This window comes from Pagrus pagrus, assembly GCF_965226575.1.
Source record: "Pagrus pagrus genome assembly, chromosome: 2".
NCBI lineage: Eukaryota > Metazoa > Chordata > Actinopteri > Spariformes > Sparidae > Pagrus > Pagrus pagrus.
In genome coordinates this window covers 30,450,041-30,477,660 of record NC_140186.1, presented here as the reverse complement: position 1 = coordinate 30,477,660, position 27,620 = coordinate 30,450,041, and the positions used below count along the sequence as shown (strand labels likewise).

General features: G+C 43.7%; 2 protein-coding genes across 5 annotated transcripts in view; both read right to left on the bottom strand.

Annotated features, from left to right (window-relative positions):
• Positions 1 to 1,487: 1,487 nt before the first annotated feature.
• LOC311250888 (E3 SUMO-protein ligase CBX4-like) lies at positions 1,488 to 9,075 on the bottom strand. Its single transcript, XM_084343018.1, has 5 exons — positions 8,768 to 9,075; positions 8,524 to 8,567; positions 7,944 to 8,009; positions 5,988 to 6,054; positions 1,488 to 4,176 (listed from the first exon to the last, which is right to left on the bottom strand). The coding sequence occupies exons 1-5, from the start codon at positions 8,834 to 8,836 to the stop codon at positions 2,695 to 2,697; spliced, it is 1,728 nt and encodes a 575-aa protein (XP_084199144.1). The 5' UTR covers positions 8,837 to 9,075; the 3' UTR covers positions 1,488 to 2,694.
• Positions 9,076 to 15,291: 6,216 nt separating this feature from the next.
• Positions 15,292 to 27,620, bottom strand: part of LOC311271218 (uncharacterized protein) — a 71,485-nt gene continuing 59,156 nt past the window's right edge. For 2 of the 4 annotated variants that reach the window (XM_084376804.1, XM_084376805.1), the window contains exon 6: positions 21,979 to 24,478. In XM_084376804.1, coding sequence (XP_084232930.1) covers positions 24,372 to 24,478 — 107 coding nt within the window. In that variant the 3' untranslated portion in view covers positions 21,979 to 24,371. Of the gene's footprint in view, positions 15,443 to 18,705; positions 19,715 to 21,978; positions 24,479 to 27,620 lie in introns of those variants that run through there. The other 2 variants (XR_014624375.1, XR_014624376.1) reach the window with 2 other exon arrangements.

Here is a 27,620-nt window from a genome sequence, read left to right as displayed (position 1 = left end):
GATAAGAGGAAGAGGAAAAGAGGGTGGATCACGAACACGACGACTTCTTACACCTTTTTTATCCACTTCTGGTTTTATTTCTCTGACAGGCTCACACAGCCGACTCAAGTTTTACAGTTTGTGTGCCTACACGGGCAACAAGCAAACATACTCAAAGGAAATGATGTGGTCTTAAATCCTGCGGGGAATTTCCCGTCGCAGCTTCCTCAGCCGAAACTGTCGCAATTACTTGTGCGCTGCAGCAGCTGCGAGGCGTTTCACAGACACGAGAGAGAAGACGGTGGATGGAGGAGAGGGAGGACAGCCATTTTCTCTGCCGTTTCTCACATTAACGCGCACGGAAAGCAGTTTTATTGGCGGGGCTCGCAGCAGAGGAAATGGTCGAGAGCCGCCGTCTTTATCGCGACGGTCGTCGAGTTACACCGCGGGTCATGTGTTCAGAGCGTCGGGAAAAAGGCGGATATCAGTGTCCTCAACATAGAAAACACACCAGAGGTTCCGTTCAAACGGAACAGCAGCAGTGTGTCAGAGGGTTGTGGACAGGACGCAGCTCTCCGCACACCTCTGCCTTAAAACGCGCCCTCCAGTTATTCCTCAGAGCAGCAGCTGTCTGCCTCTGTACATGAGCGGCTGGGCTGTGAGGAATAGGACACCGTGAAAACACTGGAAATAAAAAGACTCCGTCCTGTTGTTTAAGATGAACCTGGGGTCGAACCTGCAGGTCAAGCAGAGAAATCAAGTCTCCCCCCGCTGCGCGCCTCTCAGCGTGTCAGGAGGATTTATCCAAGAAACATCTGACATGAACAGCTGTCCAGGTCAACACGATGAGCTCTGAACGACTGATATCCCCCTCAAAGACACGTTATACACGTTATACAATCAATGGTGGACTGATTGTCCTTATTTAATATGCAGCAGTTAAATTATTATTATCCAGTCACCTCGAGATCTTTCAGTTTTCTTGGAGTTAGACTAGAACATACTTTATAGGTCTTGGGATGAGATCTTCTTGCTTTTAAAGACCAGGATTAAACCGCAGACTTCCCCTTCACTCGCTCTGTGGGCCTGTTTAACGCGTTGTGAATGATTTAAATGAATGACGAGGCGTTGCTCTCCATGTGTGGCAGCAGACCAGGCCTGACCTGGAGCTGCAGTATGCATACGAGGCAAATAGTTGGTCCAGGCAGCCATCTGAAAATAAACTCACAGGCTCTGTAATAATCCTCACGGCCCGCAGCCTACACACACACACACACACACACACACACACACACACGCAGTCACGAATATAGCCATGTACAGATTTGGAAACTTATGAGGTAAGGTTAGCCTTTTAACAGCCTTATAGCTGCCGCCCATTCTGCTTAAAATCTTTAATTCTCCGTGGGAAGCCAAGGTCACATGTGAGGTTGGACAGCAGCCATGAGATTTCCGTTTTTTTTATTTTTTATAAGTATAAACAGAAACACGTTGCACACAAGTCCATGTACCACTTGCAAACAATTTTATTATTGCAAAATGTATCATTGGAAGCCTTCATTTTTTTTTTTTTTTTTTAAAGTCTGCACACAAAACATCAAAAGTGCATCTGATCAACGTTCTCACAGAGTAGGTCAATGCACCTCAGATCAAAAAGTGCTGGAGGGGGGCATGTATGACACAAGGGGACAGGTCTGACCATGACAATAATGTGTGCTTTGTTGCAAAGGTTACTCAAAATGTGACGCCAAGATATTCAATCCTGTACAGAACAGCGAACATGTCAGGGTGCCAGAGAACAGAAACATGAAAAACTGATTCATAGAGCACCCAGCTGGTGGGACTAATCTGTTGGATTACACAGCTCAACTGGCAGTGTTAACACAGATTTACGACTGATATAATTCAAATGAAAAATGGCATTTTTAGTCACCGCGCTCCTGCAAAACATGAAACAAACAGTCGCAGGATTGTAAAATCGACTGTCTTAACAGAAGTGACTTGTGCTCTGTATCAGATCTTGAGATGCATGAATCAAAAAACACTTAAGCTTTGAACAGAGATCAAATAAAAAGAGCGTATATCGAACATTAACCGTTAATAATCTTTCATTTTTTAAAACAATCTCATTTTCCCTTTCAGCAATCCAAATCACATTTATCGACAGATAGGCGCTTCATTTTTCTTTATCCGCTTGTTTAAGCATGCCTAATGGCATAATCTGTCCAAGCAGCATGCATCCTTGTTTAAATCTGTCCATCTGTTAACACACACACACACGCACACGCACTCACACACGCGCTCACAGACACAGTGTAATTTACCATGTTTCAATATAATTTTTCTTCCTTACAAAATTCTCCATAAAGCCTCCATTTGTTGAACAATATCTGAGACAGACAGCTGAGTGTATAATCAAATTACATCCATAGAAAAGTGAAGAGTATTTACAAGAGTTAAGAGCATCTTTAACCTAATTTTGCTGTTTAAACTCAGTTTGAAATAGCTGAAATTAGATACTGCAAAGTCTCCACAAGGAACAACAGGTGGAGCTTATAAGAACAAATATGCAAATAACGCAATAAAAGATCTTCTTTAAACGGAACTATACAAAATGAAAACAACATCAAGGCTCCATTTGTACATTCAAGCATCTGAAAATACAAATATATCTCACATACATTTATACAGTTACACAGTTGGTACCCAGTTTGGTTACGCCGTTACGTATTCCTTAAACGTGACTGTGAGGCAGTTTGTAGTAATGTCTGTGATCACTATATTCCCAAGGAAAGGCTGGAAAGAGGGAAATGTCTCCTCCTTTCCCTTTTCGTGGTTAGAAACAGACAATGTATGGACTTTGTCCTCCTCTGTAGTCTTTTGTGTTTCAGTCTGAGGTTCTGTTTGTGTGTCCGTTTGTGTTTCAGCTCGTGTGTCTGTTTCATCCTGTGTGTGTGTTTCAGCTTGTGTTACAGGTTCTCCTTGTGTATACGTTTCAGCCTCGGTAGCCTTAGGCCTGGACTTGACAATGCTCAAGTCCATAGGTTCCTCTTGGTCTGCATACCCACAGTCCTGCAGTCCAACATGACTCTGGTGTCCGTTTTGGTGGGTGCTGATGCTTTGGGTGTGTGAAGGTACAGCGTTAGGAGCGCTGATGCTCCTGGAACTCAAGAACCTCTTACTACTCCCATGTCCCTCACTGTCCGTGTCAGAGAGGTGTCGCTTTGGTCCTTGAAATCCACCTTGGCTTCCTCTTTTGTCCAGAGAGGAGGGAACTCCCCTATCCAAGGGCAGGGAGAGCAGATTAGGCTTGGTTGTCAATTGTAAAGGCTGATCCGCTGGAAGCTGCCCCCGACCCCTGACCTCGACATGTTTATCCTGTTCCGTCACAGTTGGCTCCATTTTGGGGGACTGTTCCTTTTCTTTGGGGCAATCCCTGTTAAATACAGAAGTGGGAACAGTTGGTTTGTCTTTGGGGGTTTTTGCAAATCCGTTCATGAGGCCAAGCTTCTTGACAAGTCTCATCTTCTCAAGGTGGTTCTCCGAGCTGTTGTCAATTCCTTGTGACGGCTTTTCCGCAGTATCAGAATCGCCATTTTTTATCTTAGCCGCTTTCATTCCATTTTCCATGTACTTGCTCATGACAATAACAATTCGCCCGTTCTTGTTTTTGTTCTTCACGATCTTTAGCTTGCTGTTGCTGCCACCGTTAGACTGTGGTGAAGCGTCCTCTTTAGGTTTGACCTTCTCTGGATCTTTGTTGCCATTGAGGTCTGCTGGAAGCTTCTTCAGCTCCATCGTAATATCCTTGACTTTGGTCAGGCAGCCGGAGTCCTTGTCCCGGACCCACTTTTGCTGCAGCACTGGGGGAAGGTTGTACCCCTTGTTGGCCAGCTCTGGAGCTTTTACCTCTCGAGGTTTAACAAAGATGGGCTCATGCACCTTGAGGTCCGGCTGGTAGTGATGGTGCTTCTTGCTGTTGAGCTGATAGTAGAACTTCTTGCCGTTGGCCTGCTGCTCAGTCTCACGCTCTCTGCACAGTGGCTGGTACTGGTGGTGTTTCTTGCTGTTCAGCTGGTACTGCTGGCCCTGGGGACGGAGCATCTGGATGGGGCTGGTCTTCTGACAGCTGTCCTCATCCAGAGACGCTTCATGGAGGTCAGCCAGAATACTGGATCTCCGGGCGAAAGAAGGAACCTGTGAGAGCAAACAGTAATTTGTGTTATTAAAAAAAAAGCACAACTCAATCAGTATTGCTTAAAGATTTGGTGAATTTCTTGTGTTTTTACATCGGTATTGAAAGTTAAAGGGCACGCCTCTCTGTAGGGCATTTGATTAATGGTTCAACTGTCTACAGTATCTATACATGTGTCTGTGTCAGGCTACAACAAAAAGCCATGGTTCCTTGAGGCCCATGAGTTGCACTGAAGAAACTGTGCTTGGAATGTGTGAAGGGGCTCTTCTGAGGCCCCGACGAGCACACCGTTTATTTCAGGGGCCTTAGTCCATGTTCACACAGCCCTCCTACAGTTCCTGAGCAGCTCTTTCAGCCACGGGCCTGGCCGTCAGAGTGACATTTCAAAGTGTCTCCTGTGGCTGTGACCTCAGCTCGGAGGAATGTCACTGGCTGCTTTGTGTCCCGTCATTGACTTTATCCCATGTGTTACCACCAACACCCTCCTGAGAGGAACAAAAAACACTCCTCTGAGGGGTTCCCCTGGCCTTTAGACCGGTGATTGATGCACTAAATGTACGATTCACAGTCTTTTAGTGACAACTGTTAGGTCAGGGATTTGGTCTCTATAAAATTTAATGGAGATAATATCTTCCTGCATATTTATTGCTTGTAATACAATTTTCAATCCTACTACCCAAGTTAAAGGGGCTCTCCACTGATTTTACACATGATACCCAGTTATCATAGGGGGCTAGAGCGCTACCTATGAAAACAGTTGTATAGCTTTTTTAAACTTGAGAAAATAACTTATTACAGCATGCTTGAAATCCATTCCTTAGTACAAAGTGGATGTGTTGAGTGGAATGTAGGGCTGCACCTAACTATTGTTTTCTTGATCAATCGATTAGTTATTTGGTCTATAAAATGTCAGAAAATTGGTGAAAAATCTTGATCAGTGTTTCACAAAGCCCAAAATGATGTCCTCAAATGTCTTGTTTTACCCCCTACCCAAAGATATTCATCGTAATGCCATAGAAGAGTAAAAGAAAAAGTAGAAAATATTTACATTTTAAATGTCACAATCAGAGAATTTGGATGTTTTTCTTTTTCTTACTAACCAATTATTAAACTAGTTGTTGATGAAATTCAAAGTTTACAACTCATCAGTTAATTTTTACAGCTCTAATGGAATATGGTTCTTACTAGGCAGACCAATGCCTTACAATGCATTTGAGATGCATTAAGGGAAATGCAGGATCCAGCATTTCCAGAGCTTGAGTCTGTGGACTAAAGTCAGGATATCTCTGCCTTTTGCCGCTTTAATTTTGACAATTATTTGGGTATTATTTCTGTTTCATGTGAGTTCCCCAACTTCATGGAAGTGCAATATTAAATCCCTGGAGTGCCCCTTTAAATCTGCCTTGGATCAGAAATTCAACATTGTTTCTACATTGCTTCCTGGGATTTGAGGGGAAATTATCCCTGAAAATGTTAATTAGGGCTGCACAATTAGTCTAATTCTCAAAATCGCAACATGGCCAATCACAGAAGCTGTAGTTTTTTCTTTTTATAAAGGTCAAATGTGTGGCAAATAGCATATCAATGAAGGAGTGGGGTGCTGCAGAGATGCAGAGGCCTACACATCTTGTTAAACACATGTCACATCATCATGATTTGAATAATTTTTTCAGTGAAAATGGAAAATGTGATGATCATTCACACTTATTGTGAATCATATTGGAATCATAATCTGTCAAAAATAATTGCAATATGGTCTTTTTTCCATATCCTGCAGCCCTAATGATAATCAAGACAAGTAGTATTGTGTCACCTGAACCAGGAGGTGCTTGGGCTTGGGTCCTCTCTTGCGATATCCCATCAGCTGCTCTTGACGTTCCCTGTGGGAGAGGAAAACAGCAGCCAATCAGTGAAACCATCTCATAGAGATGAGTCGCCGTTGCATGGCAACACAACGTCACGGGTGTCTTCCTCAGGCTCAATTAGAAAACATGGAGCCCATGTTACAGGTTGGAGTTACACTTCCAGATGCAAAGTGACATTCATTCAACACAGATGAAAAGCTCAAACATCTTATTATCATGTTTTTACATTTTCACAGTATCCTAGCCTGCCTTCAGATGTAATACCTTATTACACTTGTCCTTAACTGCTACAAAAAGCTAAACAGTGGCTTCAAATGAGGCTTCTTCCACCCCAAAACAACACTTGTTCTCCTCTGTAATGTCTAGATCCAAGGCAAAGGATAAAGGCCAGCCCCTCTCTGACTTTCCTTAGTCTCCATGCAAGTCTCTCCAAGGCAGTAACTCAATACCGCAGACAGGAGTGATGTCAGTCCCCTCCCCCACCCTCCTCCCTCACATCTAATTACAATGACGACTCAGTGTATTTTCATAGCCTGGCATTCAGACGATTTGGCTCCCCGGAGAGACACGCAATTAGTTTCAATAAAATCCCTCCTCTTTGCAGAGAGAGAGGTAATTGCAGAAACAGACGCAGAGTGATGTCGATGTTTTGCTTTAACGTGTGACCTGCACCTGAAAGGTTGATATAAGCAGAAGCTGAGGGAGGCTCAGAGAAAAGCCAGTGACAGTTTTGCACGCCATGCATGCAAGAAATTCAATTACACTGTCCTTCATGTGGAGCTGTCTGCTCAGTCACTCATCACACCATTTAGCAATTAGCCAAGCAGTTAATTTCACCATGGTAGCCCACTTTAAAAAACACGGACACAGTGTGCTTTACTAATAGAGAACATGAGGTGTGGAGGTTACTCTTGCTCAATTTTCGAGATGATGCATTCACCTCAGATCTAACCAAACCGCTGTTTAGTTCCTTGCTCACATTAATCTTCACTTCCTCTTGCCTTTCCCCTACATGATGCGCAGATTTTGAAAAGACTTGCGCCATAATTTAAAGTCGTCCTCCACCCAAAAATGTATTTTGCTTATTGTCATTCCACCTGAATGCTTGAGCTTCACTGTGCAGAGTTTGATACCAGAAGGCTGTTTCCACATTCATTGGCTGCATCTGTGCTAACCTTAAATCTGAGTTCAAGATGTGGATGTACTAACAGGACTTTGTTACGTCACAGATGGTTTAGAAACCAATGATGGTCCAAAATGCAACTTACACAAGTGTGATGCGAAATCTTGAACTGGGGTCTGAAGTGTGTATGTGTGTAATTAATGTTGCACGTAAGTACAGAGAGATAAAAGTGTACCAAATTAAACAAGCAGAACTTTTGTGTTGCTAAACTTATCGTTTTTAAAGATCAATAATAAGTGGTTCATCTCTCATGTGGAAGAAGACACAGGTGGTGTATCTGGTGTCTGTGTGGTGGGACAGCAGGTAGCCCATTAGCATGATAACCTGATGCTCAAATAACTATCCTGTTACAAAAAGTAGATGCAGCGTCACAGTGTGCTCTGCTAACTCTGACCTGAGTTTAACACTGACTTGACCCTCTGATGGCACCTATGTTAATCCTAATCCAAACCTGCTGGGAGCGGAATATCCGCCCCTTTATCTAACACATATTACGTAGTTAGTTTAGTATCAACATGAGATTATCCAGGTCGAGTGAGCTGACAGTGTCACCTGTGAGTAAAACATACAGAGAATTCCTACTTTAAACATGCGGATGCGTAACAAACACTTTGTGCATTGTGTGAAGAACTGGAAATGTAGACTAAAGTACACTTGTTTGTGTAACTCATATCTTGGACCTCAACACTTGTGAGTCCTGTTTATCCAACCCCAAACTCACCTGTCTTGGAAAGCATCCAGCAGCCTTGGGTCCAGGATGTTTTCCTCTGGTTCCCACGTGTTGTATCTGTTCAGAGAGGAGAGGGTGAGCAGGGAGGACACACTGGCCCGTCAAAACAGTGGCAGACATTAACAAGCACCAACCCATGACTTATGAACCCTCCCATGACTTATAATTGTTGACGTGTACATGTGTAAACAACATGCTGAGACACTTGCACTCCCTGTGGTTGCACGTGTAATAAATCATGAGTAACTTTTACGCACGGCTGTAGGGGGAGGGTGTGTGTGGGGATACAATGGCACAACCTCCACTCAATTGCAGATATATGGTCGTTTCTTAAACATAGGGTTCAATTATAGACACATCTCCCTTTAATTGGCACACTGGGGATTGCATACATCGTAAAACCACATCCATCATCGGGGCTAACGCGTCGAGCGCCCAAAGCAAGAACGCGCAACCGCCCATTTGCGCGCCCACGCTCGCACGGATGAACACATTCGCGCACACACACTTCAATTTTGAATGTTGTGTTATCATCATGAGTGGTGCCGTTATGTTTGAGGAGAGGACTTACTTTGGAGACCATCCTCGCCACTTGACCAGATACTCAACCCTCCCCTGTGAATGGAGAGAAACGGGAGAATCAGCGTAACGTTACTTTACGCAGCAATATGCACTCTGCAATGCACCGTCATCTCAGGAATTATTTGATAGGGGGGAAAAAAATAAAACATATATCCGTGAGAAGATGAAGGACAACCGGAGAGAAAACGATGCTCCTGTGTGTAAAAATGTCCTTCGGTGCTCTTGTGACAAACCTTTCTGCTGCGCTTCTTCTCGATGCTCTCCACCGCAAAGACGTGCTCTCCCGCGGCGGGTAGCTCCATTTTCCGATGCAAGAGAAGCGGCTTCTTCTTGTCTTTTTCCCCTCTGCTTGTGCTATCCGACACCTTATCCTCGCTTTCGGCCCGTTTTTTCCTGCTGCTCCTCTGATGTGAAACACAAGAGCCCCCCTCCTCCTCCTATTTTCACTGCGTCTCTTCCCTCGCTTTCCCCCTCGGAGAGACTCGTTCTGCAGGCGAGTTGGAGCCGCAGCTAGAAAACACTTCATGCAAATAGCCGTTGGCGTGACGTCAGACGAGGGGGAGGTAATAGGGGCGGGGGTTGTTCCCGTGCTGCTTTCAGGTGCCGTCGGAAAAAGTGGAATCACGACTGCGATCGCGTATGAACGTGTAACGAAACTCTAATTACATGGGAAAAGTCCGTTTTTCTATGAAAACTGATACAGTGAGGTGTGACATTTAATAGGGAGTATGGAAACCATGGCAACGACTGTTTGGAGCCGTTAAAAGGAAATAATTACACGTTATTTCAGCTGCTGTTTTATCTCTACATTTGTATCTTGGTGTTTTTATACTTGAACTCATGCTAAAACTTTAAGTCACTGTCTGCATATACAAGACATTTGTGTCTATAGGCTACATAGCTTATTAATCCTTATTTATTAACATACACTTGGCACCCGTCATAAGATCACAAGTGTATAATAAAGGGAGTCCGGAGAATTTTAAGTTTTTCACTCCAGTTGACTTCGCTCAGTCTTCCCTCCGTGTGTACAGAGGTGTGCTGGTGTTTGATGACAGCTTCCGTCTTGTTTGGCTGTAAAGAAAAACCCACACCCACTCCACCACTCAGGAATCCGACCACAGATAATAATCATACTCATAATCATAATCATATTCTTTCCCATATCCGACCGAAGGCAATTCACTTCGCAATAGATCAATGGTTGACTTGCAGTTCTCCAAAGTACGAGCTGAGATGAGAGCCTGAACGGCACATGTCTCCCTCCTGTGTCGCTGCATGTGAAGCGAGATCTAACTGCAAGAGGGTGCTATGAAAGAAGAGAGTGTCTCACTCCGGACCGTGATGGCCTCAGTGTGCTGCTCACCAACTCAAATGTGGCAGCACGGCGAGGCCTTCAGCTCAGCGCTGTGTTTGAAGAGCCCATGAGTAGGCTGGCTTCATTTCAGATATTGTGCTATCTGTGCGCGTTCAGCACCACCCACAGAGCTGCCCGACGTGTATTTATGAGCCGGGGCTCATGATCCCGCTGGGTTTACTTGTCATTATGAACAACCAATATCACAAAACGAATTCTTCCATCTGAAAAACTCACGGCAGGCCCAACCAACGTCAAGGCCAGAGCCGGTTAGACACTGATTTATCACCGCCACCATAACAAGGCCTCGTGTATCACGGAGGATCCTGGTGAAATAGGACAACAAATTCCACCCGATGCCTCTGTAGCATCGGATAGAGCCGCCTCTGTTGGATGATAATGCGCCATGAATCATTGCCTGTGTCAAGTTAAATTGCGGCCAGAGCCCGGCCGCTGTTTTGCGCATTACGATGAATAGATTTCCATATCCTCTCTGAGTCAAGGTCACACAAAGAGATGACATCTCAGATGGCACCGTGTCGCGGGGATTTTCCGCTGGATTTTCGCGGTGTTAAGAGATAGCCCCCTGGTTGTGTGGCGGCCGATGTAGGTCAGCATCCTCTAACCCCGCCGGCTTTAACTCCAGCGGGGTTATTTCTGACTGCGGTGCCCCCGAGAGGACAGGCACCAGCCGGTTCCGTTATCACTTGGCACGGAGAGCGTGCAGACATGACTCACGGAATGAACCAGCTTAGGCCTGATCTGGAGGGGCACACAGACCTCTGGCACCAAAACCTTCAAATTCGTCAGGAAACCACGGTGCACACGGTTGCGCTCGAGTACAAATTATTTTAAAATGTTGGCGGACAAAGAGAGGCTCACAAATGGCACATCCAGCTGTTTACTGCCACTGGCTCCTATAACCAGCTGTTAATTATTATTCATTACGCTTATATCTGCGGCGTGGGCACGATTTCGATGTGCCGCTTTCAAAATAAAAACGTTAAATTGTCTTTTCATCCCTCGTCGCATTGTTTCATTCGCTTGGACCAAATAAAATTCAGCAGCTGAAGGGTTAAAGTGCAGGGTTACCGCAGGCTGCGGCGCTCGGCCTATTGCAGAAAGGCACGACTGTCTTTCCTTATAAGGCAATGAGCGCACATCGGCGGCCGCATGTCACACGAAATAAACGACTCCAACGCATCCACACTTGTCTATTTGCTTTGAATGGCGTTTGATGAACTGTCAGATGATCCATTTCTTCTTCACTGGTTCTCTCTCTGCAGCGCGGCGGGGGCTCGCGCGCAGCAGCTTCGGCGCGCGCACTGGGGCGCAGCGCCACGCACAGAGTCGGCTAATTCAGCTGCGTCATTCCTAAATTAACGACGAGCGACAGAAACACGCTCGTCCATTAAACATCTGAGGGGGTCGATGGGAGGTATAGCTATCAATAAACACTGGCCACGGAGCTTTATCAGGCGAGCACGCGAGCGCCCAAATGTCACCTGTCTGCTCCTCAGCCCGCCGCGCAGCGTGATGGGCTCAGTGTTATCAGTGTTCTCAGTATCACATCTGCCATCTAACCTGATCACATATTAGACACGAGCCGCGGACAGGCGGGCTGTGGACTGCCAAAGGTTGACTCACAGAGCGTTCACGCGACAGTTTCGTCTAAATGTAGGAGCTTTGGAACATGGCACGTGCTCCAGGGGCGGATGGAATGTGATGCAGCACGTGCGCGTGTCATTAATGGTACACACAGAAACTTCACCTGAGCGGCGCCGCAAACTGTCACCGCTAGTGTTTTAACATTTTACTGCGAGATTTTAAAAACACTAAAGAGAAAGGAAAAATCAGCAGGTGAACACACTCAACTCCAAACCTGCCTCTGTTCATCCAGCCGGTTAAAGCTCGACTCATTCCAGCAGAGTTCGATGACAAAAGGAGAACAGTGTGTGGGGAGTTTATTATAAAGAACGCACGTAATAAGAAAACAAACACGTGACGCACAGAAGCGAACGAGCAGGTCTTCTGATAATTCCGATGCAAACCCGCAGTCATATTTGTCTTCATCTGATCTCCTCCTCGGGTCATCTTTCAACAGGAAGTTCAGGGAGTGCAGTTTGTTTATTTCTCTGTCAAAATATGAAGATCCTTTTCTGACTTCACTGTTTTCATTCTTTGATTGATGGGCGCGAAAGTGTCTGTTCCATAGAACAGGTGCGAGCTGCCACACGGTGAAACTCACTTAATTACATGAATAGACTTGCTGAAGATGATCGTTTTCCTTCAGTAAATGCAGCACAGGCGACAGGAGACATCTACAGAAAATGACAGACAGGAGCTTATTTTAAAGATTATTTTGAAGGAAGGAAATTTAACAGTCGCCTCTTTTACATTGGACAACCCTGGCATTAATACTTCGTTAAAACTATGAGTTAAAGAAGTCATCATTTTATAATAAATCATTGTGTTTCAGCCTTTGGCACCTTGTTTTTCACCTGTAGCTCAGGTGCTTGCAGAGTCATTCCTCAGTTTTAAGTATGTAAACTTTCGTCTGCGCCTTTTACAAGTTAGATAAGACGATGACGCACCTCTTCTCATCTGAAGCACATGACTGCTGCTGAGTCTTTATGTCATTAAGGGAGAAGTGCAAATGGAAAAAGTGACACAGTGAAAGAAAGAAATAAGTTATTGATAACCTGTAAGGAGGAGTGAAGCACACGAAGCGAATGGAAAAGTTTGCTGTCTTAAAAATGTTCAAATGCTCTGTCAGAGGTGTGTTTGAGACGCCCGACAGTTTGACACAAAGCATCATTTACAGTAAATGTGTTGTGCTGAAAAGAAACACACACACCGTTCACCAAAAACCCTTCTTTGAAACATGAGTCGAAGGGGAACTGAAAATCTACAAGAGTGTAGTGAGGGGCTGTTAAAGGGAGGAGCAGCAGGTGACCGGGAGAGCTGATGTTTAAGGACACAAATACATGGATCCATGGATCCAGGGCCGCCACAGCTCACCCCGTCAGTTAAGGACATCTGATTAAGATGACATTTTCCACGTAGGAAGAAATGACGCTCTGTCTGCGTCACAGCACTGGACTGCGGATCAAATGACAGCAGGGGAAAAAACAGGTGGACGGAGGGAAGACAAGGTGTCGTGAAGCAAGGTCCAGTGGAAAAGATGTGATTAATAACAGTATTGTTGACAAGAAAGCAGAAATGTAGATGTTTAACCACTGAAGAATAGCTCTCTCTACAGCATGGCGTCTCTTCAAGGCTTCTGACCATTTTGCTTCAGTAAGAACTGAATTTACTGGAGGTATTTATTAATCTAAAATGAAAAGATTTCTGATTATAATTATGTTCCCCTGCAGAACATCTAAGTAGTGATGAAGAAAAATGCTTTCTTGTAACTTAAAGCTTTCAGATAATTTAATACATTTAAAGGTTTCCTCCAGGAATCCACAACATGGCACCTGACCAGAGGATGTGACTGAGAACCTGCTGTAAAAGAAAGGATAAAGGACTCCGTTATATAAACCAAATAATTCAAGACTTTAAACGGTTTCAAACTATCATATTTTAACCTCAGCTGAAAGACTACACACACTCCTCTATAGCAAAACCTGTTAGACAGACTCAGAATGCCTGATGCCTTACACAAAAACAGGACTGTTTCCTTAACAGCTCCTCAAAGTCTGACATTTAAAGCTGATCTTGCCCTGAGTGCTGTGAGCTTAATGTTATTTTAAGTATTAAAACAGTGCAAAGGTCACAGTTGTGCTCCGTCAATGGTCACAGCTTAACAGCCCCAACTGTCATCACTCCATTTCACTGTTCGTTTTATTCTCAGCTGAGACCCACGCAACAAGTGCTTCAGCTTTTCTCTTTTTTTCTTCTCAAAGATCAAACAGGTGAGTCACCGCTTCACTGCGGGCGGGCTTTAATGCACCTTTAACAACAGCTCAGTTTGCGCTCATGACGTCGTTTATTGCTTTTTGTAGCAGTGACGTGCTGGGAGAGAACCACAGAGCTGGATTAATGATGCTGGAAACTGCAGAGATACTTGAAATTGTTCATTCTGACACATTTGTATTAATTTTTGAACAAAACACCTGTCACAGATTTTATTATTTGATTTGACACCTGATTTTGTAAATGATTGATGGCACACAACTCAATCATGTCACTTTTTAAAAATGAAACGTAAAATGTCTGACGACGAGAGGTTTGATCACTCAATCGTCAGGATTTTATATTTATCAGACCGCTGATGGGCTGGATCTGTCTTTATAATCTGGTGTCAGTAGCAACAGTGACACACGTCTGTTGTTCCAACCTAGACACACACGTGTGGAACTGCTGTGGTGCGTTTTAGGCTGATTTAAAACAGCAGTGGTGTTAAATGAACACACACCTCTAACATCACACGTCTTCAGAGATTTGCCTCTGTAGCAGCCACAAAAGGAAAAATGTAATCGGCAGAGCTGCCTCTATACAATTTGATTTCCCACTGCGTGTTGGTGAGTGACAGATGTTTGTAACCTGCTGAGGTGACACAGTCAATTCTTCAGGATTCATGAAGTCACGCTTGTCACCTCCTCCTCTGGGTCGTGTTCGAATGTTTTTAGAGACGCACAAAGCGAGAGCTGCACATAAATTAGGAGATTCAAGACACGATTCTGACATTGAAGGTTTTTTTTAAAATTCTGTAATGTAATGACGCAGAAGTTAATAGGTTCACATGACTCATGGGTGAAGTGAGTCTCATGGGAGGATTTTTCGCTCAAGCTCTCGACGGTCTTTGTGCTTACGTCAACAGCGCTCGTGCTCATGACATAAGCTGTTTGCGTCTCCTCTGCATTTACAGAGTAGGGGGAAAGATCTGCATCACAGTGACTCAGACTCCTATCTAGACGTGATAAAGATGTGTGTGTGTGTGTGTGTGTGTGTGTGTGTGAACGTCAGAGGCAGGTAGCAGTCATGACTGTCTGTGCAGTGACCGCTGTGCTCGGTGACTCACAGAAGGAAAGTCTATAATGGATCTTGCGTTGATAGTGACGTGGGTTAAGCCTCCCTCATACGCCACGCACGCACGCACACACACACACACACACACACACACACACACAAAGTGAAACTATTTATCGTATCTATGAATTTTGAGTATCTGCGGTCCATCGGGAGTCAACACTGCTTCTCCTCGCCTGCTTGACTCACTCACAATCAGCTGTGCAAAATGATGTAAGCTCATGAATGTGAACATTGATTTTTAGCATTCGGTTCATAAGACCAGCTTCCATTACCAGCGCAGTTCCTGGCACAGCATATAAAAACAAGAAGCCAAGTGGGCAACAACAGGTTGAACCATAAAGTGACGCTCACTGGCCTGTTATTACTCCACCAAATGACTCCTGGGAGGTGTAGCACTTTGCAACAGCATCCTCGTCTGCTACCCCTTCAAGGCCAATTGTGCCAATGAAGAGCGGCATAATTGTGCGTCTGGCAGGGAGCGGCGTGGGCGACATGTGTGTTGCTGGTGGGGAGGCTGCAGGAGAGACAGAGACAGCAGCTGAGTGGAGTCTGGCTCTGGAGTGGACACATGGTTTCATTAGATGGTCAGGTCAACAGGTCAAGCAGAGAGACATGTACACAACATACACCACCAGTCAGACAGACACACACACACACACACAAACACACAGACACACACAGACACACACGTGTGTATAGGTAGAACAGGCAAGGAATTCATTTGGCTGGCAGAAATCCTGGGAAAATAAGGACACGTGAGAAAGTCACAGAGAAGCGCCAAGCAAAACTGAGCTGGAACATGTCATAACCAGACGGCCAATTGATTTAAAGCTGGGCAGCCTCGAAATAGTTGTTTATACTGACACACTATTTCCCACAAGTCCTGGCAGCCTTTTCCCCCTGATGCCTTCTACCATCATTGTTAAAATGCACAAATCAGCATCAATAGGTGCTTTTGTTTTGTTGAGGATTTGATTTGTTGAGTCAGGCAGGCTAAATGTTTTTGGGAAAGCAGGAGAGGGGCTCTTAACTTTCACTCACTGCAGATTTGAATTTTATAACATTCTTCCCCGATGAGATTGATTGTAATATTTCAACAAGCAAGACGGCAAATAAGAAAACTAAGAATTAAATAAATGGCGAAATCATATTCCAACCAGTTACCTTGAAACACATGTTTACAGACAAGTCTAACAGTTTGAGAACATTAAATCATCCTGAAATGCCTCATATGCTATCATTATCGATGCTATGAAATCTTAAAATAGTTTGACGTGTTGGTAAGAAAGCCACTGAAGTCACGGCCATTGAACAAGTGATGCTTTATGGGAGGTTAAAAAGATGCACAGATATCAAATTGCAAATATTTAGCAATTCTGTTTTACCATCTTAGTTTCCTGCGAGTTTTATCAATCAGAGCAGTCCCCTGTGCAAAATATTGAGCTGTACATATATGTAACAAAACTCGCTTCCTTATACCTGGTTGTGAAGATGCAGACATGTGCGACAAACGTGTCACGTTTACCACCAGAAGTTACTGCTAGCGTGCGAGGCCATTCCCTGATATTCTGCACGGAAGTGGGGAAACAGTTTTGGGCTGCACAAATGAAAGTAATCGAGTGAAAAACACTTTTCTACAGATAAAGGCTGTAGATGAAACGCGTGGACATCAAACAAACTACCATGACGGAGGCTGTAGCATGCAGATCTCTTACTCAGTGCTGAAAGAGGCAAGGGAACTATTCATAGACGGTTAGTGGTAACGTTACTGTAGCATCAATCACAAAGTGATGAAGGCGTGCATGCCTCTGTGCGTGTGTGTGTCGAATAAAATGTTTAAACATGGTGTGCAAACTTTATTCAAAATAACAAGCTGGATATGTAATAAAGAGCGTGTGTGTGTGTAATGACAGAAAACAATCATACTTATTTTTTGCAATTTTCACTTGCTCCCACAATTTTATTGCCAAAAAAACTATAAAATGGAGATGGGATGTCTTGTGACATGCATTGCAAATTTTAAGAAAAGCGGCCATGAAATCAGCAATTTTAGGTCGCAACGATCCCAATAAAAGCCTGGGAAATCATGGAGGGACCAGAAAGGACCGGGCTGGTTGAGCAGACATATTTGGATAGATGAATTTGAGACAACAGCAGCAGGACAGACTGCAGAATCAGGTGAGCCACCTTGAGGGGCAGCTGAAAGTGACAGTGGAGGACCTCAAGAGGGTGGAAAACCTGCTAGGAGCCCACACATCAGGAGAGACAGAGAGTCAGAAGATGGAAGCTCTGAACCGGAAAGATGCGTGGAAACCCAAACGTGACACCCTCAGAGAGGAACGTCCAGAGAGAGCTTTCTGCAGAGAGCAGCTGGCCGCCAGAGAGGAGGCCTTCAAAAAGGAGCTCAGCTTCAAAGGAGGAGAGAAGTTCCAAAAACAAGCTCACTGAAAAACAGGACTATGAAAAGGAGCAGCTGGGAAGCACTCCAGAGAGGATCAGGCCGGCCAAGATCAGAGATTCTGAAAGGAGCAGAAGAAGAAGAGATTCAGGTATCCTGAGAACAAGAACCACGATGGCAGGATCCTCTCTGACGTCCTCCACATGCACTACAATCACACTCATCTCCTGCACAGCCACCATCAACCCTCCCTATCTGATAATTATTGGAAATAGTAAATTCATGTAAATATGAGACAATTATATATGTATGTGCCTGCAGGCTTTCTGCCAGAACCCAAACAACTGCTTAGTTTAATTAAAATGAGGCTACCGTTGTATAGCAGAAGGAGATGTTGTTTGCCCACAGGTGATACAGCCATCCTCTTCTACTAGACAGATGGAGGCACCACAGGAAATGTCCTGCGTGATCCCAAATGTTTTGGGTGAAGATGAAAGAATGAAGCTCACAGTAAAGATATTGTCAAAGTCTTGAAGTTGAGAAAGTTGCTCAGTTTGATGTGTTAAAAGTGGATAAAATGAAAGACAACTGCACAGATGGCACCTGTTTTTTTCTCCACAGCTTTAGGGAGTCCTGTCATACTCATCACCTCAACCGCTGTAAGCATTTTAATGTAGAGTAGATGGAGAAAGACATAAGCAGGGTGCTGGGGTGATTTAAAGTTGTGTCTTGTGAGAGGCACAGCAACAAATGGATCATACTACTGTATGTGTCAAGCTTAACAAAAAGCTGGGTCCTACACTTCCCATAATACAACTTGATAGCATCTTTCTTTAGACTTCCTATTTCTGGTAAATGCCCCTGTCTCTCAAGATCCACACTTCCACGTTGCAACACAGGCTTTCTGTCAAATATCTGTGGTCTCTAAACTACCATGACCAGATGAGTCTGTTCGGGGGGCCCAGGCTAATCCCAACAACCAGCACTCTTAGGATGGAATAATAATTAATCTGTGATAGTTTGAAGATATTTGATTTAACACAACTTTATTTAAGAGTATGCCCCAAGTGAGTACCAATATCAAATAAATTCATAAAGCCCATTAAACGGGACTGATTGAGGGTCACAAAACGAGCGAACAATGCAGAAACCAGTTGATACTTTAGTGGAATAAACTTCCAATTAACAAAATAACCAACACCAACTGACATGCCGTGAACCTGGGCTTCTGGCTGGGCTCCTGTGACATCACCATGTTTATTCTCACACTTGAGAGCGCAACAGCATCTCGCCATCAGTGGACAAAGATTAGACAGTTTATGGTGAGGGTTGTTGCCTTTTCCTACTTGTTTATTTTCTATTTTTTTTTTTTCCTTCAGTGTACGGTACAGGTTTTTGTGCATGTAAAAGGTCTTGAATGTTAAGAGGCCCAAATTCTGTGTCAACAAGAGCTCCCGTCTCCCACAGAAAACACTGCTCCTTCGATATGTCTCCTTGATGTACCTCCCAGTCGTTCTACAGGATGTCATACATCACTGGAGTCATCTTCCGCAGGGGTTTCTTGTCTTTGGGATGTCCCAGGCCAGCAGACATCTCCAGGAAGGCTTTTTCAATTCTATGCTTTACTTAAATTCAAAATGTCACTTCCAGCAGTTTGATAAATACAAACCCCGGCCTACTGAGGCTCCTCTTGGTGGAAACAGTTTTTCTGCCTGTTTTGTCAGAGATATTCCCCCACATAAGTGTTAATGATCATTACAAAAGTGTAGGAAGGAGCCCTGGTCTTTAATTTAAAGGACTGACACGTAAACCTGACATTTCTTGTTAATGTTTAAAGATGCTTAAGATATTTCAGTTGTGATGTGTGTCACATCACACTGTTTACATTTGACCTGTTACACACAGTCATAAGAACACACTATCAAACAACAATGAGATCCTTTCAAAAGCTGTGCTGAAATCTGATCTGACTCTTCTGACTCTTAAAATGAATGCCAACCACAGTGTGTGCATATGTGTTTATGTGTGTCTGTAGTCTTGACTGAAAGCTTGCCCGAGAGGAACCTTGAAGTCAGCCGCATGAGAGGATGCCGATATAGGAGCGGCCTCCCTTCCGGCTCCTCTGGCAGCCTTCTCCCCTGTTGGAGCTGCTGCCGAGGCAGCTGGAAGCCAGAGCTGCTGTGCAGGCTGATGAGACCCCAGCCCGGAGATAACGGCAGGAAGGCGCTGTGTGAGGAGGCGGAGGAAGAGATGGAGAAGGAGGAGGACTGCCTCCCTCAGCCCTAAAGACATAGCCGCATCCCACTGAATCCATCCAAGGTGACAGCGAGAGAAGTGGTGGTGTGTGGTGGGCCTTGGGCAGGGCGATGCAAGGAAGGGAGGTGGAGGCTGAAGGATAGGGGAGGAGGAGAGGAGTGAGAGTAGATTTTCTCACTTATTGGCTTGTGTTTATTGTGTGTGCGTGTGTGATCATGTGGTGTAAATGTTAAGAGCGGCCTGCAGCCATGCTGACAGTGCACTGCAGGGGGTGATTAGGGCTGTGCCATCCATCTCACAGGCTGACTACAGCAGCAGCAGCAGTAGCAGTGGTGGTGGTGGTGGTGGTGGTAGAGAGAGAAGGGGCCTGTTTGGAAGACATGATGGAAAGGAGGGAGGGATTACTAGCCAACGCTGATTAGCTGGCAGCTTAACGACACGCTGTGTTTTCCATCTCATCGTCAGCACATGACCTGGGGCTGACGGGGGGAAATGAAATGGTATTTTTGATTATTTGCAGAGAGAAAGAGAAAGTGGAGTAGGCCTGGTAGCTGGGACATGAATATTCAATTCAGGCAATTACAAGATGTCCTACTTGGAGAGGGATAAGTGATGTGACACTTTACTGCCGTGAATGGAGTCATTTTATGGTTCATTTTCTATACATAATCTCCAATGATTTATTTATGAGTAGACATAATTTCTTTTTAATGTATTTCTGTTTGTATTTATTTATATATATTTTTTACATTTCTGTATGCATAACAACATCTGGAGTCCAATGTTTTAAAAAATCCAATTAAAGAACCCTGATTTATTTAGGTTGTCTTTATTCAGTCAACATTTGAATAAAAACACATGGCAGCTATTAAAGAGTCCCCGTGATTCTTCATAATAATGACATCGCTGTAAGTTTTATCATTTAAAGTGTCTTCTTTTTGATACTGTGCTACGTTTTTGTTGTCTAGTGTAAGCCCATTCAGTCTTGGCTATGTGATGGTAAATCAATCAAACTAGCTCAACACATTATTTGTCATCTTTTTTCATTAAATCGTGGTTTGAGCGAAAACATTTTTACAAATGTCCAAATGAAATAAATGTCAGTAAAAGTCATGCAGGAGAAGAGCTGCACTGCCAGGACCAACTGCACGATCTCAATCCACTTTTCTATCAATATGACTGACTGGATTCAAATGGGCTGTTTTTATAATACGAACGTTCTCCATACATTTTATTAAGCCGACGCCATTCTCTCAGAGATGAATGTGATTGTGGCGTGGTGGTGACTGACTGTCGTGCTTAGGAGGATGAATGGCAGCGGCGGATCTGTGTTTTCTGGCTCATTGCTTCGAAATGACTCTCCCGGTGTCATTGTCAACGAGAGCTGGGAGAGGGAGGATCTTTATCTTTCTTCTCTCCTTCTCCTTCTCCCTCTCTCAGCCTCGGCTCTGTCTTTTCTCTCTCACCTCGCCCTCGCTCTCTGCCAGGCTTTCTTTTCATGCCTCTTTCTCTCTCTCTCTCTCCGTTCTCGGAGCAGGGAGCTCCCACGTCACCGCTTCCCTGGAGCTGCTGGAGTGGGGGATGGGAGAGAGGGAGAAGGGAGGAAGGGAGGTAGGGAAGGAAGGAGGAGGGAAGGGAGGGTGAACAGATAGTCTGCCAGGCTCGTGGGGAGGCGGTGGAATTCTGCAGGTTGCCACGGTGAGCCAGTCGATAGTGCATTGAGCCACTTAGCTGCCACATGCACAAACCCTTTCTCTGCCCTTCACCTGTTAGACAGAGGAGTGTGTGTTGTGTGCATGTGTTGTGTGTCTGTATTGTTTACTAAACCCCGCCCCCTTATTGTTGCTATGCCTGCCAAGCTTTCCTTTCTAGGATGGCACATATGCAGCTTACAACTACAACAGTGGCAGATATAACTCTCGATGCTGACTTTAATATAATAGGTTTGTGATTTCAGTCCGTGGTAGAAAAAGGCAAACTTCTCATTTGTTGCTGACAATTTTTTTTTTACTAAAATGACGCTGGCAGAAAATATATCAGCTGTAGCTAGCTAGTTATGGTTAACTAGTTGGTGTATATAACCTCATAGTGAAGCTATGTAAACAAACGCTTGGAGAAGCAACACAGAGACTAAAATGAATGCTTTGTTGTTCAAATAATTTGGTTGAAGAGTCAAGGGGCCGGACATTTACAAATTCCCTGTCTGACCTGTAAAACTCAGAATTGAAATGCGTTAAAGGTCAAATTTGTGAGAATGCTGCCGTCCCAAAGCGTCAGTATTTGACGAGATGGGAATCAAAAATCAACATTCTTACAAACCATCACCACCAATCTAACAAATAGGACCTTTAAAACAATGCACTTATTTTTTTAAGTATACCAGGAAGAAATGCATGTATTTTTATTTTGCAGGTAGGCTGTTAGTTTGAATCCCTCTGCTTAAGCAGTCTGGGTTAAACTCTTATAATGGAATATGGAGTATTTTCTGATTAGCAACAGACATAACCAATATATGGGCTAATTAGCCTATCAGCAAAATAATCAGTTGGATGGGTCTGATGTAGACTAAGCAAATCATGTTTTGGGTAAATTCTCCAAATACGAGAAAGTGAAAGACAGAGCTGCTCATGTTACGTTACCCTAGACTCTGACTGGCTCCAATGCAGTGAATGTGCCTGTACCTGACTTTTTTACACAGCTGTGGTGCAAAACACTAGCAGCCATTGTTATCTATGCAACCTTACACATGGGCTGCATCTTGAGATGTGCCATCATTGGTTGACATGTCAATGAATCAGGACACGCCACCGTCCCAGCCGCCAGCACACGTCACCTCTACAGAAAAGCAGAAACGTTATTACATCCTCTGGCCTGATAAGCAGTTGCCATAACTACATTTTATGTTTGTATGACAGGTTGGGTGTCACCATTACATCATTACACAGCAAGTGTGTGTTGCATTTCAGCCCACAAAATAATGGTATTCTGTCCCTTGGCGTTGGCATTAACACCAGGTTGCTTTCATTAGTAAGCTCGTTAGCCAGGCATGCTTAGATGAGCAGCTAAAGTTACAACACAGTTTAATGAATCCCTTCTATTTTTGCACTTAAATACACCATCTGTCAAAGTCTTTGCTAAATATCAGTCATAGTGACATACAAAGTACTTGAACGTACTGAAAACTCCAAACAAGACAGACCTGCTGTGCCTAGTTACAGTCACTAAGCTGTTACTGGACAATAGCTATCAGTAAATTACAAAGAACTCATAAACAAACTGATGATCTGGACACACACACACACACACACACACACACAGTCCACATCTATTATCCGCCCACCAGCAGCAGCAGCAGACAGGAACCAGAGCTCACGAAGGCTGCTGTAAGTTGGATTAATGTTCAGTGGAAACTTCACATCTATGTGTCATGAGGACGACCCGCCTGTTTTTATTGTATTTTACTCTCTCACTCTCTCTCACTTTGTGTGTGTGTGTGTGTGTATGAGCCCACCTTTGCAGGCATTGTGTTTGTATGAATATTCCTGTCTTTTGTGTGTTATGGAGCGCAATAAGTATGCGATCAATATATGCATGCAATTGTATTTGTGGCAGAGAGAGAGAGAGAGAGCGAGAGAGAGAGAGAGAGAGAGAGAGAGAGAGAGAGAGAGAGAGAGTGAGAGAGACTATCTGCTAACTCTTCCAATGTCATGCAAATTACGAGCTCCGGGCCTGCGCTGAGGGAACAAGGCCACTGATTAGAGTACCTTGCACTGTTGCTGCGCGCCACTCAATGATGTCCTGTGGGGGAGCAAATTTGCTTATTGTGATTGAATTTTATTTTTTTGGAGGGTGCTACATGGTGTGGGGAATGAGACTGAAGGGAGAGGACAAGGACAGGAATGACACAAGGAATCTGAATGGGAGAGTGAAAATGGCTGCCATGCTGCAAGAGATTCAAGAGCCGTTTAAAGAAGGAGGGTTATTACTGAGTGTTTTTTTTGTTTTTTGTTTTTTACTGGTTTTCCAAAGCAAAAGGAGGAAATACTTCAAAGATTTTTTTTCCTCATAATTCATGAATTCAAAGGATAAAAAACAAATTAAAAAAACACATCAGTGAGCCACACTGTTGAGTGCAGCAGTGTTCTTTTAATGTGTGACCTGTTCTTCCATTACAATGAGCATAGGGACTGTAGTTTATTTTGAGTCAGTGTGACACACGGCGTCCTGCTGCTGTACTCATTAATGCACCAAATGTGTATCAATACACCACTGAAAATAGTCCCCGACAAATGCCTTATTTTCTCTTTTGTTTGCTGAAAAACATTTTGCCAAGCTGTGTTAGGAAATGACTGAGTTTTTTTGAAAGAAAAAAAAAAAACAAAACATTTTATGCTAATCAATAAAAACAGCTTGCAGTGTTTTGATAGTATCTTGTGATCCTGATTAAAAACACAATTTTAAAGCATTTACATGCAACGCACTGATCAGCAAAATCTGTTTGCATTTCTGTGACGTTTATCATCGCTACTGCTTCAAAAGCACGGATTGAACAGAACTGAAGTTCATTCTAAAACATTGCTAGAGAACAGAGAAGTGCAATAAATGGATATTTCAAGGAGGAAATAGAGGACAAAGCAGTGCAGTATTAGTTCCTGCTCTCGGTGCCCTTTCAGCGCCGCCGCCTCTCTGCTGCTGGTATTAATCACCGTTCTTCACAGCTCTGCCCTCATCCCTCTATCCTCACCCACTGTATTCAACTTGACCTTTTCCTTCTCTTGGCCGCTTCCACTCAGAACCCAGGAGCCTTTTGATATGTGGGAACATTTTCTCTGACCAGACATCTCGCACCCTTGGTTACACACTGGAGGAGAGGAGAAAGGGGTGGCGGGGGGTGGGCTGGTGAGAGATAAAGTGTGAGAGGGACAAAAAGAGAGAGTGAGATGGGAAACAAGGGAGAGGAAGAAAGAGAGATGGACAGAGAGGGGACAAAATAATTTGTTTAAAGACAAATTAGCACCAGAGATGTTAGCTTGAATTTAAACCTTTCTTTTAAGGAGTTATTTCAGGTTTTAGTCTCAAAAATGCTGAAATTAAAATAAACAGTTACATTCCTAATGAAATTAATATCCCTATCCATCTCATACAATGTTTCTGCAAAAGATCTACAAATTTCTTTCCAACCTTTCATCACATAATATTGGAAATTCCACTTACGGTTGTGGAAACAGTGATACGTAGATAGGAGAGGGATGGATAACCAGAAATAGATAGAGATCACAAGAGAGAAAATAAGGCATTAGATCTTTTTAAATACACATTAGTGTGAGAGATGGTGAGAAGAATTAGATTTGATTCAGTGGGAGATTTTAAAATTACACTTGAATTTCACTCTGAGTCAAAGAGCTGCAGAGCGATAAGAGAGGAGGAGGAGAAGGAGACAGGATTGAAGCATTAATGCCAAATTAGCAGGAGTGGACCTGAGAGAAATTAGATTAGATTCAGATGCCGAGGGAGGAAAAATTGGAATTATCCCTCAGATCTGTAAAAAGTATTGAGTGGAGGAGCGAGAGATGGAAAAGGGAAAGAAAAAATGAGGGGAGGGGGGCTGTAAGAATGAGAAGGAATTTTATAAATGGAGACGGAGAAAAGCTGTTCTGCTTTGGCACCGGCTCTGTTGAATGAGCCGTCCTCTCCATCCAACCCTCAGCTCACCTCTCCAGCCCTCCTCCCTGTCCCCTCAGTGTGTTAAAGACCCCATAAATAACTCGTAGTCCCATCCAGACACACAAAAGACAACAGGACACTCTCCTGCTGCTGTTTCATTTCAATGCTCTCTGCTCTGCACTGCTGTATGGAGTCAGTTAGAGGCTGAAAAACATCATTAAAAACCAATAGCTTCCTTTTGACGCGCACTCTCATCCTCCGCCCCCCTGCATTGTTGTGTGTTAATCATGTTAAACAACACAGTGTTTGTCTACAGCACGTTCCCCATAGGCCCAGAACAGGTGGCCATTAAAGGGGGTCAGGCTCATTTGGGGATCAAAAGCTCGTTAAGTGCGAGTTTAGTGTGTGTGTGTCATTGAGGCACATAAAACTGGCACGAGTGTGGAGAAGATGATGAGAATAAACGTCAGCGTGAGGACACAAGTGCACAAAAGACTAACATGAGCATACACAAATAAATGCATGCATGCATACACACACACACATGACTGAATGCTCAGCCTGTACAAAAGCCAAGTGGCGGAGCGGAGAGCTGCTGAGGGGCCAGAGAGGGAGGGCTGTCTGCAGATTCATAACTTAGAGGCCTTGTGCAAGTCCACACAGCCCAGAGAGAGAGACAGAGAGAGAGACAGAGAGACAGACAGAGAGAGAGACAGAGAGACAGACAGAGAGACAGACAGAGAGAGAGACAGAGAGAGAGACAGACAGAGACAGAGAGAGAGACAGAGAGAGAGAGAGAGACAGAAAGAGACAAGAGGCCAATCTGGCAGCGAGAGACAGCAGCACACATTCACTGGACACACACACACACACACACACACACACACACACACACACACACACACACACACACACACACACGTGCAAGCGCTTAACGGACACAGATAAACGTGCACATGCTTGTGTGAGCACACACGGGAATGAGCATTCAGAGGCAGCCATAAATATGTACAGACACACTCTCACTCTCATACACACACACACACACACACACACACACACACACACACACACACACAGGGAGAGAGGGTGGCGTGGGACCAGGAGGTCTTGGCTGTGTCTGCTCCACGTGTCTGAGCTGTCCTTGGGTTTCCGGCCCTCTCAGACAGCCTGCTGATTTATGACACAGATCAGTGTGTGTGTGTGTGTGTGTGTGTGTGTGTGTGTGTGTCTGTGTGTGAGAGAGAGACTGTGTGAGGGTGTGTGTGTGTTTCAGGTTGTTTGAGGGAAAGACTTTACGAGACAAATATACTGTATAATGCATGAGGAGCGAATGTACAATGTATACTTTATATATGTAGAGAGCGAGAGAGAGAGAGAGAGAGTGTTAATTATTTCCATCTTTGACTTTTAGACCAACACGCCTTAAATGATAATTGAGCGTCACTACAACCTGGGTTTTGCAAAGACTCTAAATCTTACCCAGTATTTTTTTTTTGTAATCTAATTTCTAGTCAAAACTATTTCATTACACTTAATATAAGACACAATCATGTAGAACGTAGCACCATCACTAAGAAATGCTACATTAATACTTAACTAAACATCAGCTGATAGTTATTTCACTGTAAACAAACAATGAAATGCTTCATACAATTTATTAAGTAATTGTTTATTTTAAAGTTGCAACCAATGTTTATAATACTTTGTAAATGGTTGATAAATACTGTAAAGTTCATCTGTAAACATTATTTGAATGGCCATTATAGAGTTACAACTGATGTTTATAAGCCTTTACAGATGTGTAACAAATGGTTTATAAAACACTAACTTAAGATTAATTAACTATAAATGAACCATTTACTACTGATGATTATTATAGAGTGTTACTATGGCATTCCAGTGATCAGGACTCATTTTAAATATATTGTATTCAATTTTTTTTTTAAAACATATTTTTGAGGTGCCATTTTATTTTTTCCAGGGAAAGACAGTTTTACCACAAGGTCCACTTAATAGCTGTTTTGGAGCTTTTGATTGTATCACATATATTGTTTTACTTTCAAGCCAACATGGATTAGAAGTGATGAAAGTACTGAGAAAAACACTGAAAGATGAGCATTTATCATTTGCTTTCATCTAACGATGACCTTGTGATGCAGTTGAAAGCTCTACCACGGCTACAAAGTGGGCCTTGTAGTGATGTTGTTTTTGTTTTTGAAGTGTAGGTCATCGTTTCTCTCAAACAGTCAGACAGGTTCAAGGCATGGTCAAAAGTATGAAAGACCAAAACGTCTATGCAGTAATTACACCTCATTGTACAGAAAAACTGTGTGAACACAACTATGGTAAATACAGTAGGCCAAAGTTGCAC